Source organism: Malaya genurostris, chromosome 1, assembly GCF_030247185.1.
Source record: "Malaya genurostris strain Urasoe2022 chromosome 1, Malgen_1.1, whole genome shotgun sequence".
Taxonomy (NCBI): Eukaryota; Metazoa; Arthropoda; class Insecta; order Diptera; family Culicidae; genus Malaya; species Malaya genurostris.
Window position 1 is genome coordinate 16418825 of NC_080570.1, and position 14210 is coordinate 16433034.

The window sequence follows — 14210 nt, forward strand, 5'->3', positions numbered from 1 at the left end:
GGATAACACAGACGGAATTCCAAGATGCAGATTTCCATTCGAGCTCTGAACGTTCGTCTATGAAACAGGTTTTCTGTCGTTTATGTTTCGGAAACAACAATCTAACACCACTCTTTTGCCTTGGTCAACCCTTAGATGCAAAGTTACCGTCGAGAATATACGCGACAACTGGTGTGATGGTGAATAGTATTATCGACGCAAAGTCTCACATCTGTCAGCTATGTCAGACACAGGTTCATCGAATGTTCAAGTTTCAAGCCCAAATTCAGACTAACAATCAGTTTTACCTTGAACTTACAAATTCAAAAAGGAAAAGAAAACTTCCTCCAGTTGCTGCTGGTGCTAGAGTAAAGAATAATGATTCACGGAAAGAGACATACACCGGAAACAATGTTAATTCTTCACTGAAAACAGTATCATCTGAAGAAATTGATCGATTTGAAGTAGTAGAACTCCCTCTGCTTGAGAAATCAATTGACAGAGAGGTTTCGCAGGACGAATATGTTGGCATGGTACTTCCAAAGGAAGAATTCGTGGAGTTGGAGGTTCTTCAAGAAGAATTTGTTGATCAAGAAATGGAATATGATTACTCGACTGATCAGGTGGTTGGTTCTGTTGATCAAGAAGCTGAGAAACCAGTTGACCAGGATGCAGTGTCTGCTTGCAAGCGGATTAAATCTAAATCGGATCTACCGGAAGAACTGTTGATTATAAGAGAACGAAATCGTCGAATTAGAAAAGAAATGATGCACGAATTCAAAGGGGTAATGGAGAAAATTAAAGGGAAATCACGCGCTCTGCGAGATGGGAAACTCTAGGAATAAAAAACTAATTTTGTTGTGGTTTCGCTACCTCACGGCTATTTGATTTGTTCGAACTGTTCAAATGCCAGTCCACTATTGACTATTTTGTTCACTTTTACGTATCGTCTTTGACTCAACAGTGCATTAGCAGTTTAGAGTTGTAGCACCACTAATGCCACTAATGGTTCATGTTGAACTGCTGTGTTTCAGTTTGAACTGTTAATGCACTGAGGAGTCAAAGAAGTCAAGCCTGGATACAAAGTTTACATTTTGTTGAGAGGCTCATCCACTTGAATTAGGTGATTATGTTTAACTATCGTATAAGCATTTCAAAACTCGCCTCCTGCACCGGAACAAAATGTTTGTAGTATGAAAAAGCTTAATTTTTTTTAATAAAACGTTTGCAATAATGAATATGGTGTTCTTGAGAAAACAATTTGGTCGAAGCTTGTGATGGATTTAGTGAAGTAACATTGACGCTCTCGAGTTTCAGAGAGGGTTGCGAGATTAACTTAACATGCGTGTCTACTATTCAATATTTCTTTATGATGTGTGATTAGAAATTCGAGGAATTACATCTGAAGTACACTGCCCATACTTGCATATCAGTCCCATATGGAAAATCGGCATGTCGAGAGAATGACGATTAAAATTTTATTTTCAAATTTTTTGATTTATTGTGCTACCTAATGCTAAATCATAGTATTATTACATGAAATATCGGTAATACACCTTTGCTATTCCAGTATTGCAACAAATGAAATTATTGAAATTTGCACTGAATGGGACTGATATGCGAGTATTTTGCATATGGGACAGACATGAGTTGATATTTTTTTCACATTTTTCAGAATAAACCCTCAACTTTTATTTCTGAGAGTATATTGAGGATGGATTGCATTCCTCAAGCTAACTCAATATTATCGAAAATCGATATGGGACTGATATGCGAGTTTGGGCAGTACAGCGACGGATAACTTTGAGATGATGATGAACACATACATCGAACTGAAGGTCGAATTGAGTGCGTCACTCTTAATTTGCCTAGAGAAGGATTAGTTGTGCAACGAGTGACTAGAGCTTGCGTACATTTAGACGAAAGTGACCATAGCCAATCGTTAGTAGGTACACGAGGCGTCAATCGAAGTTTATGAAGTAACTTAGAGCCCTAGTTTTGTTCCAAAGTCCTCACTTCGACACGGAACGGAACCACTGAAAGCAGCATCACCACTCTGCAGGGTTTGGAATACTCATTCACCGGTGAATTACTCGTTTATTCAATAATCGAATATAATTCTCAACCTTATTGATTGAATTTTAGTCTTTTATTTGGGTTGTTTATAATCGAATATTAGTTTAAAACGGTTGTATACAGATCCTTTACCAGAAAAGCATGGACCAGTTCCACGAAAATAGGATTCCAGAACGAACTAATTTCAAGATAATTTCGGGAATGCTCCTAAACTGCAACTTTTAAGACAATTATGCTTATTTCAAGCTTTGTTAGTCTGAAAAAGAGGGATCTGGAAATAACAAGTTTAATGAAAAAAAAGTAAGATAACGGGTATGAAATCATTTAGCTACATTTATTTGAATGCTTCTTTAAAATGGGTATTAGATTTCGCATATAGTATATAGTTTCTGAAAAATGGTTTTCGGGGAAATGTTATAGAATCGCTTCAAACTAATCGATTATCTTGGTTATTAATCGATCGACATTACGACATCCCTACATGCGATCATGTTCCCATGGAAACATCAATTAAACAAACTGGTAGAGGCGAACAGAATAAAGTGAAAACAGGTATACACTCCTTAGGCTGTGAACCATTTCGCGGTAATTTTAACTTTTGGTTGAAATTTTACACTTGAGCGGTTATTTTGAGTCGAGTGGTTAAATTTAACTAAAACTGCAGACCATTTCAAAATTTGACGGACGGAAAGTTATTTGGGTTTATTTTCTACTGGAAAAAAATCAATTAAAGAATTAATATTAGAATTTTCATTGGAAGATTTTTATCAGTGTCGGAAAATAACCATCGATCTGTCAAAAGCAACCATACTCTCGAGTCTTTTTTTTAACCAAAAGTTAAAATTAACCGCGAAATGGTTTATAGCGTAAACTTTTTCCTGACACCAAAGATGGCTTTTATCGTATCAAAGAACGCTCACTAGCAACTCTTCACACGATTCAATCAGTGCCATCAAAGAGAGACGGATATCATCGCAGCAACAAAAACCGGCATGGTTCATTTAACATAGAATTGATACCAGTGCGAGAGCGAATTTTTCTCGATGTTCTGCTTGAGAATAAAAGGTTAGCACGCTGCTTTGGGGATTCTCTCTGAAGCAACAAACGGTCGCTTTTTTTCGTTTCGCCATCCGTTTCTATACGGGCAGTTGATAATTGCGATAGAATCATTTTACTATTGCCGCTTATTCTAACAATATACATATAACCTTTGTATAAGTTGTGTCTATGAAAATGTATGTGAATGCTCCACACAAGGGTTTTGAAACATGGCAACCTAGTATGAGAATCATCAAGTCGAATCATCGATTCGATTTTCTGCGATAATTGTCAACTTGCATTGAGAGCACCAGTTCTTGTAACATCTTCTACCGGATTGAAAATGTTGTATACAATATAGATAAATATCGAGCAGCTTGTGTCAAATTATCGGCAATCACCAACACTGCCTGACACAATTCCTGTCAGACCACAACTACTTTGGAAGGGTGCTTGCATAGTTCTTTAACGGATTGAATGAGACATCACCAGTACGAAATTTTACTTATACGGCGCAAAAAAACGGATCACAAAATTAATCATCATTTTATCTAAATGAGCTGATACATCTAATCGATTCATTTTGGTGAGCTGATCGGTTCGGAGCGGCTCACCAATATGAGCTGATTCGCACACCTCTAATTCTCATTGAAAGAATCCAATCCAACAGCCTCATTTTCAATATTTTCCTGTCTCATTCATAAATAACCGAAACCAGAACAAACGAAGAGAGACGAAGCATTCTCGTATAAAGTATAATTGCCAACGTCACTCTTTCCTCTATGACACTACGAAATCTTCAGGGAGCATCAGCAGAATTTCAAATGTCATTCTTTCATCGATGTATTGAAAATCTGTGACGCTTGGTATTACCCAGAACTTCTTTGGAAACCAAAACTACTACAAATTCGAGCATGAACAGGTAAAAGTTATTGTGAAACATTTTTTTGTCATTTTCGATTATCACAGCTACGGTTGAATATCGACACTGCATACTATGGTATATTCACTGAAAACGGCAAATGAAAGAAAGAACACAATTTTGAAACTACTGTCCCGCTTATGTCATTGACTGGACATGGATTTCGTTCTCATAGTTGGCAAGCGAAACTGAGAATGACAGTAATTTCTTGTCATTTTCGTCTATTTTAAGTCAATGAAAATGACTTTTATTAGCTCTGTATAGGAGTGCTCAAAAATATGAGAAAAAAGGTAAAACATTACATAGAAGCAGATTATTTACATACTTTATTCGAATTAACTCAACAAATAAAAAAAAAATAAACAGAGATCTCGTCTATCGCCAGTTTCCCCCGTAGATGGCCAAACGCTGCCGCACAAGGGCATAGTCCATGCCATGCCGTTTGCGCAGGTGTCGAACCAGACCCTTCTTTTGGTCGAACACCTTGTCGGAGCAGAAAGGACACTTCCAGTCCTGCGATGATTGAATACTTTTCGACGAGGGGCTCTTCGTTTCCGTCGCTGCCTCTTTGACAATGGGAACCTTTGCCGGAGCACTCTTCCGAGATCCGTTTGCTCTCTGTTGCTGTTGCTGTGTTTGCTTGGCTTTCGTCGCCGGTGTCAATCTGCCTTGTTTCGGGTCGTTCAGTTTGGGTGATTTCTTCGGTGGTAGAGTACTCGCTGTTTTTACCTCGGGAAGTGATTTCCGTTTTAACGCTCGAAGGCGTAATGCTTCGGTTACCCTTGGCACCGTTTGCGGTTTAGGTACTGCCGGAACTTTAGCAGTAACAGAGTCCGGTTTGGCCGTTTGTTTCGGTTTGCTATCCGCCGAAGATTTCGTTGCGACCGGTTTGCTTACCGCTACCGTTGGATCGGACCTTCGCGTAACAGGCCGACTTCGAACAGCCGGAGTTTCTTGGTCAGATTTCGTTTTTCCCTGTTCCACTTGTGATTGTTTCGAACTAGTTGGTTTCTTAACGGCTGCAGATCGCGTTTTCGGACTCTCTGTCGCCAGCTCCGGCGGTTCCACAACTGTTTCCTCCGGTTCCTGCTTGATATCAAGCATCTTAGGCATCGGAAACCCAACGGTGTTCTGGAATTTAAGAGGGATTTTTCGTTCGCGAGTTGATCGTGGCGACACCGGAGGTACATTGCTGGACGCTTCCGTCGGAGGTTGTTTCGAACTTTCAGGAGCATCGTTCTCTTTCTGCTGCGGTCGCTCTGATTTCGATGCCGGAGGTTTGGGTCGCTGCGCTATTTCTGCGTTTGGTTTTGGCCGAGAAGTTTCCTTTGGCTTCACGGGGATGTCATTTTCTTTTTGTTTAGACCTATCAGATTTGTTCATCTGCAGTTTGGTTTGTAGTTGCGTGCCGGGTGACATATCCGATATTTGACCTTCCTTCAGAATCTTGGGAGTGGGAGTGGGTGTTCTGATAGATTTGAAAATTGTGGGAGAATTATTAACTTCAAGCTTTTCTCTGGCCGTCTCTTTTGGTTGATCTGATTTGTTGATTTGTTGTTTGAGCTGCGCTTGCTCGGCGGGCAATTTCTCTGGCATTTCAGTTTCGTTTATATCCTTCACAACGTCAGGAACCTGCGGTATAGCTACAGGTTTTGACACTTTAGGGGGATTAACAATTTTCGGTTGTTCCTCAGCGGTTTGCGTCGTTGGTTTTGGTAACTTCTTCGGTTTTGAAAACAGCGTCGTCAATGTGCCCGGGAACTTCACTGCCCGCGCTATCTTAGAGCTTACTTGCGAACCGAGGTGTGATTTCTTATCGCCATGTCTAATAATCTTCAACATTCGCTGCATATTAAGACCCTTTGATGAAGCAGGTCTCAAAAAAGCTCCAGCTGGTCTAACTTTCGTAAAGGACTTCGCCGCAGAAGCCGGTATTAGCTTGACCGCTTGCAGTACATTCGGTGAGTCCAGTTTGTTCTCGGTGCTTCCGGTAAGAGCTTCAATCGGTTTTGGTTGCAGGAAATTTCTTTTGGGAGATGTTTCGACTCCAAGATCTTCCTGCTTCAGTTGGTCATCAGTTTGCTGTGGCGTGTTCGACTCTACAGCATTGTCCACCTCTGGCATAATACGGATTAAAGTTACCGGAACAACGCGATCTTGTGCCTGAACACCTTTTGCAAGTGAATTTTCGGTATCGACAGATTTTATTTGCGATGTACTAAAACCACCGGCACCCAACGGGTCCAAATCGACTGACTTTCCCGGAGGTGGAAAGGAAAATCTAGGTTGAGTCTCGCGGGGACCTCGTGACATTTGCTTTTCCATTTTCCGCCGTTGATACGTCCGAACATCTTCGACACGTCCAACTTCAAGCAAATCGTCATCCTCAGAAACAGTTCTTCGTTGAATGAATGGTCTCGGAATACTAGCCACAGGGACACTCGGTGGTGGACGATAAGGCGTTATCTTGCTCATGGAGTGTCTCATAATCGTCGGTATGGAGCGCACTGGAGTCACCATGGATAGAGGTCTTACAGTGGAATGTCTAATCCCTTCGTTGGAATTAGAACGTACCATGGACATCGATGAACCGGAGTTGACGACAGCCGCATTCACCAAACGTAGGGATTCATTATTTTGCTGAACCAATTTGCGAAACTTATTAAAGTCCTGTACGCTTCCGTAACAATCGGTGCATATCGAAGATGGGAAGTCATTCTCGACGGTGATCTGTAAAAGGGGAAGGAATTGTTACTGATAGTGAGCTTGCCTGGAAGACCAAACGCTATTGGGTCGTCGGGGTTCCTACGAGGTTCCAGTTGTAGTTAAATTAAAAATATAATGGTGTAGTTAAATTAAAAATATAATTATCATAAATACCCAACAATCCGTAACTAACTACCGTTGATTGAGAATATCGTTTCTAATCAAGTTTTAAATTGCTAGTCCCATTTAAGTCAACCGTGGTCCAAGAAATTCCACTTATTTGCATCTTTTATATACCTCATGACTTATGCATCACTGTCATCTGTCTCCGCGATCATCGCCAACAGCGGAAATGACTCAGGATGATGTGGATGGAAGCATCTGTGTATGTACTAGTGCGATTGTCAATTTTTCGGAAATTTCAAAAAGCAGCAAAATGCGTCGACAAAATAATCCTTATTATTTTATATAAGTTCATTGTTTTCTACTACTACATTAAACAATCTCGAATACTGTTAGGTGAGTGAAATATGTAGTTAATTTGATGCGGGTGAGAGCAATTAATGTTGTGTCTAATCAAAAGATGGCTTTTGGGTCAATTTGTTTTTCGTTAACGGCCAACGGCAGGGCAACTATAATTTTATGTATTAGTTAGTCACAAAATACAACGGTTTTTCAAAATGTACCCACAACGACTACAAATATTTTTCGTCAAGTGTGGTGTAACATTTTAAATAGTTGGTTTAAAAACGGCTACTCTACACTAAAAACACAAAACGAGGCATGCGAACACAATTTGTTTAGTAATTTTAATTCGAATAATTTATCTTGCCAAGAACTTATGTATTCGGAGTTCAGTTCAGAAATCAGTTCTAGAATCCAGATCTATAACTCAATTCCAGATTCATAATTCGGCTCCAGGTCCAGCATTGAGTTCCTGGCTTTGGATCTATTTTCAGAATATATGTTAAGAATTTAGTTCCAGATCTCGGTTCAGAGCTCAACTCTAGAGCCCAGACCAACAGTTCAATTCCAGATCCAGAATCCAGTCTCAGTATTTTGTTCCAGGTTCAGAACTCAGTTCAATAATCCAGGCCCAGAGTTTAGTTCCAGATCTTGAATCCATGTCTAGTAGTCAGTTCCAGGTCCAGAGCTTAGTCCTAGAAGTCAGGCTCCTAATTCAGTTGCCAGATCCAGGTCCAGTATTTAGTTCCAAATTCTGAATTTAGTTCTAGAATCCAAGTTTGGAGCTTAGTTGCAGAATGCAGACTCGGAATTTAGTTCCAGAATAAGAATTTACTTCTAGTTCTAGAATCCTGTTTCAGTATACAGTTCCAGGTTCAAAACTCAGTTCTAGAAGTCAGGGTCATAATTTAGTCCCAGAATCCAGGCTCGGAGTTTAGTTGCGGATCTCAAGTTTTAGATCCAGAACTCAGTTCTGCCTCAGTATTCAGTCCCATTTCAGAACTAAGTTCAAGAATCCCAAGGCCCAGAGTTTAGTTCCAGATCCAGAATCCAGGTCCATAATTCAGTTCTAGAATCCAGATCTAGTATTCAGTTTCAGGTCCAGAGATTAGTTCTGGAGACCAGACTCCTAATTCAGTTGCCGGATCCAGGTCCAGTATTTAGTTCTATACTCTGATTTTTGTTCTAGAGTACAAACTTGGAGTTTAGTTGCAGAATCCAGATTCGGAAGTTAGTTCCAAATTAAGAATTAGTTAGAATCCAGTAGAATCCAGATCCAATATTTAGTTCCAGGTTCTGAAGTTAGTTCTATAATCCAAAGTTCAGTTTTAGATCCAGAATCAAAACTCGGGATTTAGTTCTATATTAACGGAATTTATGTCTAGTTCTAGACTCCTACATCAGTATGCAGTTCCAAATTCGAAACTCAGTTTTAGAATCCCGGTCAATTATACAGTCCAGTATTTGATTTCCTATTCTGAATTCAGTGCCAGATCGAGAGTCAAGCCTCATTGTTCATTTTCAGGTTCAGAACTCAGTTCCTGATTCAGAACTCAGTTCTGGAATCCAGGCCCATAATTTAGTGGCAGAATCCAGGTCTACTATTTAGTTCCGGTTGGTTGAAGCCCCGGGTTGGCGGTTCAATGCATAGGACACTGGTCTTACAAGCCAGTTGTATGTTCGAGCCCCGACCTGGAAGGATTCTTAGTGTCAGTAGGGTCCATAATACTAGCCATGCAATGCGAAGTCTGTTGAAACAGAAAGGCTAAATTCCACAAAAGGAATGTAATGCCAAGACTTTGACTTTACTTATTTAAAAAATGAATTCAATGATGTTTAAATATTTTATCATAAATAATAAGCGAAAAAAATATTACTTCTCTTGTGTAAGGACCGCTAGTAACTGACTTGTAAGGCCAGCGTCCTATGCACTGAACCGCCAACACGGGTAAAAAATAAAGATATTATTAAACATTTAGGTAGTCACCAAAAACTGTTATTTTGCAAATGATTTCAGCAATTTGACAGGTATACAAACTACATCTTTTACACTGTGGTTATTCCAACGGTGTCACATTTCAACACAAAAACCACTTTACCACTACGAATACTGAACAAGCACAATTTTGTTGTTGTATAAGTATTATACGTCATTACTAGGTGAATTTTTCATAAGGCTGTGTAAACAAGTGATAGTATTCTCGATTTTAAGTATTAACTTTTAGGCTGTGAACCATTTCACGGTTAATTTTAACTTTTGGTTAAAATCTGACACTTGAGTGATTATTTGGTGTCGAGTAGTTAAATTTGACTAAAACTGTGGCCCATTTCAAAATTTGACGGACGGAAAGTTATTTGGGTTTATTTTCCACTGGAAATAATTACAACTAAAGAATTAATATTAGAATTTTCATTGCGAGATTTTTCAGTGTTGGAAAATAACTATCGATCTGTCAAAAATAACTATGTTCTCGAGCAGGGTTCTTTTTGACAACATCAAATTAACCACTCGAGTGTTAGATTAAAGTTAAAATTAACCGCGAAATGGTTCACAGCCTTAGTATGAAACAATAAAACAGAGAAACTGTCACTTGTTTGTACGATTTTTCAAAAAAAAAATTATGGGAAATCTATGCCAAAATAATTTATCATCTTTATTCTCATTGCTTTATATTCCATACACTGATAAAACATTGCATATTTGCATCATGTGCCAAGCAGTTAACCTAAAAACACACGCAATTCATGAAAATCCGACTTAACTTATAAAATGAGTATAACAATCAAAATAATAAGATATGTCGCGTTTTTTTTTTTTTTTTTGTTCAACACTTGTAGTTCGGTTCAATAGAAATACACATCACATTAAAAGGAAAAGCATATCTAGACTGAACAAAGAGACCTAAACGTACATGTAAATCTATCGTAACTATTTTTATCAGTGTATGAAATATCTTAAATTGTCAAATTTTCGGAACCATTTCGTACGAACCCAGAAGATAAAAATATAACATCCGCTCACCATCACTTCCGTGCATCCGTAAATCTTATCAATCAAATCCGGTTCGATCAGCGTCTGATCTCCGGTGAAGATCGGTTCAAGATTCTGCCGTTTGAAGCATAACCGACAATACTGCAGACTTGGTTGCATCATACGGGGGCCACTCACCGGATTCGCTTCCGTCTGTACAGCTTTGCAGAATTTGGCCATCGACATGTTCGGCCTGTACGAAACCATCCGCTGGGATCCGGCATTCCCATGCATGTTCGGGGCTGTCACCGATGACATCGGAATTCCGGACATCCCCGGTGGAGAAAAACCACTCACCGATTGCTGTTGTGAGTTATCGCTCTGTTTACCGCGATTATAATTTTCTCGCATACTGTCAGGCAGTGTCAACGGCCATCGATTCGTCAGTGGTGGCAGCCCAGACAAGACAAGCGGAGGCATATTGAGGTGAGGCACGACGCCCTTGTTCACTAACAACTGGCGCTTGTACCCGGGAGGGGCCGATATGAACTCATTGAAATCTCTATAATCATCGGGTATCTGCCAGAGAAACGATGTCAAAAATCACTGAACGGCCATCTTGAATAGTTTGGCATAGGGTAAACGTACCTTGAAGTGACGTGAACAGCAATAGCTTCGCTTCTTATCCCGCACAGACTGCATCAGCGTTAGCCATACAAAGCGGCGTTCAGGATAGGAATGGCTCGGGACTGCCACGAACAACAGGTCCGGGTTGCGTAAACTATCCGCATCACAGCCGCGCACATCACAATGTTTAGCCCTAACGCGACCGATTGGCGGCGGTGGTGGCGGTACAGTTGTTTCTGGAGGGTCCATTTTCTACTTAACACCTTTTAACTTAGATCGAAACTTGACACATCCGAACTGCGAAAATGTACCACCAGGACTGAGATATGAGAGAGTGGAAAAATTTTTCTATGCGTGACACTGACAACTTGGAAACGAGTGGTGAATTTGGTCATTACGTCGTGCGGCGACGGTGGTGAGTCAGAACAGCTTTGATAATTTGAATGAACATGAACAAAACGGAGTCGCTGAATAGTGTGAGTAAGCAAGATCTTGTCGGTGGAAATTGTTAGTAAATACGATATTTTTTCAAGACGTGCAAACTGTTTTCATAGAAGGGTTTTACTTCATTCAATAGTGATATGTTTCACGGTCCCTCTGATCATTCGTTCTGTCAATCTTTTCATTCATTCATTATTTGGTTACACGAATGTTAGTTGAATGAAAATACAAATATAATTTACAAAATCATTTATTCAATAGCCCATGGAATATCAATTTACGATAGCCTCTGTTTTTTTTTTCAATGCATACAGTATTTCATTTTTGCTTCAAAAGAGAGAATCGCATTTTACCCAAAATTGAGTTAATGAGCTAGTTACAGTCTGAAACCAAATTCTCGACAAGCGCTACAATTATTTATGCTTCGTAGATTAATAACGCCTTAGTAATAATCGGTTTTAGCTGAATGTTAGAGTTGGTACTTCTGTTGCCAGATTTTTTTTTCAAACAACTATTTCATTCTAAGTAGCTGAGATGAATCATATTATAATAAAAATAGAGTTTTATTATTATAATATGATTAATCTCAGCTACCTTCATGATTTGAAAAAAAGTCTTATTGTCTTATTATTAGTAAATAATCAATTGTTTGTGGATTTCAGTATTAGGTTTAGAGCAAGTAAACATTTACTTGATTCCATTGACTCAGTGACAAACAACATATGTTGCAAAAAAACATATGAACCAATTAAAAAATGCAAAACAAACGAGTAACACTTTTATTATCTTTGATCTATACGGATGAATGAATCGTTCAAAAGAAATTGTTTTTTAGTTCAACACTAATTGAATGGTACATTTCAAAAGAATTTTTCATCAATACGTAAAAACAATGAACACTCATTTTCAACATTTTCATTGAGTTAAACAGTTAACAAATCTAAAGGAACAAATATCAGTCAAGCTAGTGTTCTAATAGAAAAATTAAATTATCAAAAGTCTCGTAAAAATGATTGAGGTTAGATGTTTCGTGATGCCAAACAATTCTACGTACGCGGTCAAAAATTTTTTATTGAAAAATACAAACTTAAATTTGAAAAGGTAGTTGAGTAGCAAAACCACATACAATTTCAAAAATGCCAGAAACAAATCTGTACAAAGTATTAATCCAAAGAGAGATGCAATATTGCATAGCAAATATTTGATTCTTTCATTTTATTATGATGAATCAGGTACATCGGTCAAATGATCGTATCGTCTGCCATAGTGTAACGTTTTCCAAATAAAGGTTAATACACATCAGACATGTTTATAATCATTCAATGAACTACGCATTTCGCTTGATTTCAATTGGTAGTGATAACCCAAAATTTTCAATATTTGTTTCTTAGATTGTAATCGATTTTGACAATCTATTAACTCAATTAGATTCAAATGCCAGTCAGGTAGCGATTTTACTCATTCAGATTGTCTATTTTTTCGCCCTCAGGCGATCAATACAGCCCATCAAACCGAAGAGAATCATTTTTCCTTACTTCTACTCTCGCACATTGTCAAACGGTACAGCATCGCAGCATAGCAAATACATGTGAACCGCGAAAATTCTCAATAATTATCGCTGTGTTTGTCGTTTACCTTCGCTTTGCTTCGCCATCGACAACTGTACAGTCGTGTTGTGTGGTGAGTTTCACACTGTTTAGCAGAGTTGCCAGGATTTTTTTTTTTCAAAAATATGAATCGAGGTGCAAAAATCTGCACCAACATTTTTTTACTACATATGTACTGGGGAATTGTTACCGGGGCTCATTTAAGTTAGCAAAATAGGAAGCACCACCTTCTGTCATGCTAGCCCAAGCCAAAACCGATAATCGGTATTCATCTGTATGAACAGTGGAATCGGCATTTTAGGAGAATATATTTGTTTACGGTATAGAGACCAAAAACCGGTATACCTGGCAACGTTGCTGTTCAATGCAAAAGAATGTCAGAATAATGAAGTCACTTTATCAGAAATAGTCTGCCCACTGTACAGCATGCTATCAACCGGGTACAAAAGTGAAGGTACAGTTATATTTTTTCACTAGTTTGCTATAGATGGATAAAACTTACAATATTAGAATCTCTATTACGATTATGTTGTTTACTGTTATCGATAGCGCGATATGATGCAATGAGTTGATTTGCATTCACATAAAATTGCCATCTTGATGATAAAATTACTATAAAGTTAAGACTTTATTTCAATTAATCTTGCCGATTTTGATTGATTTTTTACTTCATATTTATTGGTCACTTAAAAATTGAAAAGCAAAATGCTTTCCGGCAATTTTTTTTTTTTCGATGTTTTGATGAGAATGTATCGAACGCATTCCTATTTTTAATATTGATACGCGAAAAAATTTGACACGTCAAGTCAATTTTCGTACCATCATTGTTCGGTTGGAAACGAAAATACTTTAGATTTTCTATATTGCACAGAAACGCGCATTCATTCTTTTTTTTTTTTGAGAAACCATTTTCAACTACAGAAATGAAATAAGCCACCTGTGAACATTTACTTTGAAAAGGGAATTCCGAAGAATTCGTACATTGCTGTCAATTAGTCAAAACACTAAGCAAAACAGTTTGCTCTTTCGTCTGGTTTTAAAATTATCACTCAATTAGCAAAAACTGACTGACCCTCTACAAAGTAGATGTTGCAAAAAACCGCTAAGCAGACAAGCAGCTTCATGTTGAGCTACTGAGTGTCCTTACAGTTAAAAATAAACTGTTCCGTGCTGACGAGTCGAATATGAAACATAATGTGTGGTCTGGTGAACCAAATACCAATTGCGAAGATTTTGTCGACAATAAACTTTTAACACATGAACAGAATACAATTAAAGAGAAAATCTTGAGTCGATACTTTTGGATACAGTTAAGGAGAAAGTACTCAGAATACAGTAAACAAGACAGTAATCTTGAGTTTATACTTTTGAATATCTG

The 14210-nt window shown here is 38.4% G+C and overlaps 1 protein-coding gene across 1 annotated transcript; it reads right to left on the reverse strand.

The window, feature by feature from the left end:
• Positions 1 to 4318: 4318 nt before the first annotated feature.
• On the reverse strand, positions 4319 to 11103 carry LOC131433541 (uncharacterized). Its single transcript, XM_058600114.1, has 3 exons — positions 10806 to 11103; positions 10209 to 10736; positions 4319 to 6745 (listed from the first exon to the last, which is right to left on the reverse strand). Exons 1-3 carry the CDS (start codon positions 11031 to 11033, stop codon positions 4391 to 4393), a joined length of 3111 nt encoding a protein of 1036 aa, XP_058456097.1. The 5' UTR covers positions 11034 to 11103; the 3' UTR covers positions 4319 to 4390.
• Positions 11104 to 14210: the final 3107 nt, after the last annotated feature.

What these genes read in the sequence shown, in the direction of transcription:
- LOC131433541 (XM_058600114.1), bottom strand. Translation starts at nt 11,033, where the DNA reads ATGGACCCTCCAGAAACAACTGTACCGCCACCACCGCCGCCAATCGGT. An exon ending in GCTGTTCACGTCACTTCAAG is followed by an intron (nt 10,737 to 10,805) that starts GTACGTTTACCC and finishes TTTCTCTGGCAG; the next exon opens with ATACCCGATGATTATAGAGA. An exon ending in ACGGATGCACGGAAGTGATG is followed by an intron (nt 6,746 to 10,208) that starts GTGAGCGGATGT and finishes CCCCTTTTACAG; the next exon opens with ATCACCGTCGAGAATGACTT.